We start from the raw sequence: 2,871 nt of genomic DNA on the forward strand, positions 1-2,871 counted from the left end.
TTTTTTATATATATATAAAGAAGCAAAAGAAGAAACAAGATTTGCCTTGCTTGCTTTGAGCTATGCAGATTAGCTCTGTAGGGAAGAGATGAAGGCAGAGCCTGCTCGGGCACATCCCAAAGCCTGGCCACCACCCCAACTTACGCCTTTTTGATCTGGGCATCCTCGGAATTGCGAGTGATCTTAAGTACAGAGTAGTAATCTTGGCCCATGACTGGCTAGTTCGCTGGCAGGCAAGAGTAGAGATAGACTTCAGCAGGACTGTTGGTCTGCATTCCTTGGTTGCTCCTGACAACTGCACTGGAGCATCCTGGGAGTTGTAGTCCTCTTTCCTAGGCAAACCATCTTCTCTGCTCTGCCTCACAGAGGAACAAATGAAAGGACTCAGAGAACTGGGGTTGATTCTGTGGTTGGTCCTGCTAAAGGCCATCTAACTCAGAAGCCAGAGAGTCACAAGACTCTTGTTTTATTTTGTTTTAAAAGAGGTCAGCAATTAATTTTTTTAAAAAAAGATCAGTAATTAATTTTAATTAGAAGTTTTCAAAACAAATACATTTGCTTGATTCTTTAAAGAATTTTTAAATTTTAGAACAGTTTTAGATTTATAGAAAAGTTGCAAAGATAGTACAGAGAGCTCTCATATACCTCAACCCGTTGGCCCCATTACTAACATCTCATATTAGCATGGTAACTTTGTTACAATTAATAAACCAATATCGATATATAATTTTGAATACTTCATTGATTTCCTTTGTCTTTACCTAATGTTCTTTTTCTGTTCCAGGATACCAGATTATATTTACTGGTTATGTTTTCTTAGGATTCTCTTACCTGTGACAGTTTCTCAGACTTTCCTTGTTTTTGCTAACTTTAAAGTGTGAAGATTGCTAGTCAGGTACTTTAAAGACTGTCTCTCAACTGGGATTTGATATTTTGTCATGATTAGACTGGCATTTTGGGTTGTTGGGAGGAAGACCACAGAAGCGTCATTCTCATCACATCAGCTCAAGGGGACACACAATCAGCACTTACCACTGTTCATCACTTGTCTGAGAGAGTGTTTGGTAGGCATCTCCACTGTAAAGGTACTCTTCTTTTTCTCCCTTTCCTCTTTGGAAGGAAGTCACTATATGCAGCACACAGTTAAGGACAGGGAGTTAGGCTCCACCACCTTGAGGGTACAGAGCCGTTTTCCACTCATCCCACATCCAACAATCATGAAGCTTAGTCTAGTTTACCTCTTAGACACCTCTCAGACTACTCCTCTGATCTTCCTCTGCTTGCCCTGGCCCTGCTCTGAATTCTTCTCTCGGCAAATTACTGCCACAGCTCCTTCACTGTTCTGCCTACACTGTCTGTACCCTATTAGAACAAAACTCTGCATTCAGGATGAAGGGCAAACTCCCTACTCTGGTACACAGGCCCACAGTGATCTGATTCCTTTTTCCCATCCTCACCTCATGTGGTAAGAGGACATGTACCTGTTGCTAGGCTGAGTGGATGGCAGTGCTTGCAAGTGTCCAAACGATTTTCTCTTTCACATTCACATATGCTGTTACCCCTCCTGAGAACCCTCCCCACCACACAGCCACTGACCTGCCCTCAACCCAGAAAACTACTTACTATCCTTTCTTATGAAGTAGTTTACATGTGCAAAAGAGCAGCATGTGAACACTCCTTGTTGAAGCCCCTATATACCCTTCCCTGATTGTATTCTACCATTTAAATGTAACCATTTATACTTATTTATCATTCTCTTGCTTTTCTTTATAGTTTCACTACATAAGTGTTATGCTTGTAAATGCTTAATAACCAGCTTACCAGAAGTTAAAAAAAATGACTTATAACATTTGCCAATATCTTGCCAGCTGGTATCAGATCACTGTATGCTTTTGAAACAGCCTAATTACTTTTGCATATTTTGAACTTTATATAAATGGTATCATTTTTACAAGTGGTATACATTTTTTTTGTGTGTGTGATATATTTCACAGAGCACTATCCCCATTTCCCCCTGGGTCTCCCATTCCCATCCATACAGTGGAAACCTGTTTTTAAAAAGGCTCTAGTATCAGTCATGTAGGGAAAGAGGAGTGCTGCATATTAAGTGTTATCTCTAATTGTGAAAGGAAGAGTTTGGTTCTTTGATGGCATTTTAGAGACTAAAAATCAGTCAAGCCAGTTGCTGTGAAGTTGATTCTGACTCATGACTACACCATGTATTTCAGGGTAGAACTGTGTTCCACAGGGCTGTGACCTTTTGGCAGCAGACTGCTAGTTCTTCTGAGGAGCCTCTGGGTAGAGTCAAACCTCCAACCTTTCAGTTACTAGCCCAATGATTAACCATGTGTGCCATCAGGGACTCCTTTTCAGAGACTCAAACCTAAGAAAAACCTATTGCCATAGTATTAATTCCAACTCATACAACCCTATAGGACAAAGTAGAACCGCCCCAAGGGTACAATCTTCATGGAAGCAGATTGCCATATCTTTCTTTGAACCACCAACCTTTTGGTTGGCAGCCGAGTGCTTCACCACTAAACCACCAAGGTTCCTTTTCTTTTTTCCATTCATTCTCTCTCTCTCTTTTTTTTCAGTTATGATTTGGGTGAAAGTTTACAGAGCAAATTCATTTTCCATACAGCAGTCACATACACTTTGTCTCATGACATTGAGTACAATTTCCCACAATGCAACAGCTCCCCTCCCACTTCCTCCCTATAGTTACCTCTTCCCTATGTCTTTCCCTCCCTGCACTCCTGCCCCTGAGCTATGTCCCTGTGCATACATAGCCCTTCTATTCTCCCATGATTGTTTTCTCCAAGGAGTGTATCTACCTAGTGTAAATGTTCAACTCATATGTCTGTCTTT

The 2,871-nt window shown here is 41.0% G+C and overlaps 1 protein-coding gene across 1 annotated transcript in view; it reads right to left on the bottom strand.

Annotated features, from left to right (window-relative positions):
• Nucleotides 1-212, bottom strand: part of DNAJB13 (DnaJ heat shock protein family (Hsp40) member B13) — a 23,024-nt gene extending 22,812 nt beyond the window's left edge. Inside the window, exon 1 of the mRNA XM_007940953.2 lies at nucleotides 145-212. Coding sequence (XP_007939144.1) covers nucleotides 145-212 — 68 coding nt within the window. The remainder of the gene's footprint in view (nucleotides 1-144) is intronic.
• Between the last annotated feature and the right edge of the window lie 2,659 nt (nucleotides 213-2,871).

Source organism: Orycteropus afer, unplaced genomic scaffold (genome assembly GCF_000298275.1).
Source record: "Orycteropus afer afer isolate SDZICR_OR568_19922 unplaced genomic scaffold, OryAfe1.0 scaffold00074, whole genome shotgun sequence".
Lineage (NCBI taxonomy): Eukaryota > Metazoa > Chordata > Mammalia > Tubulidentata > Orycteropodidae > Orycteropus > Orycteropus afer.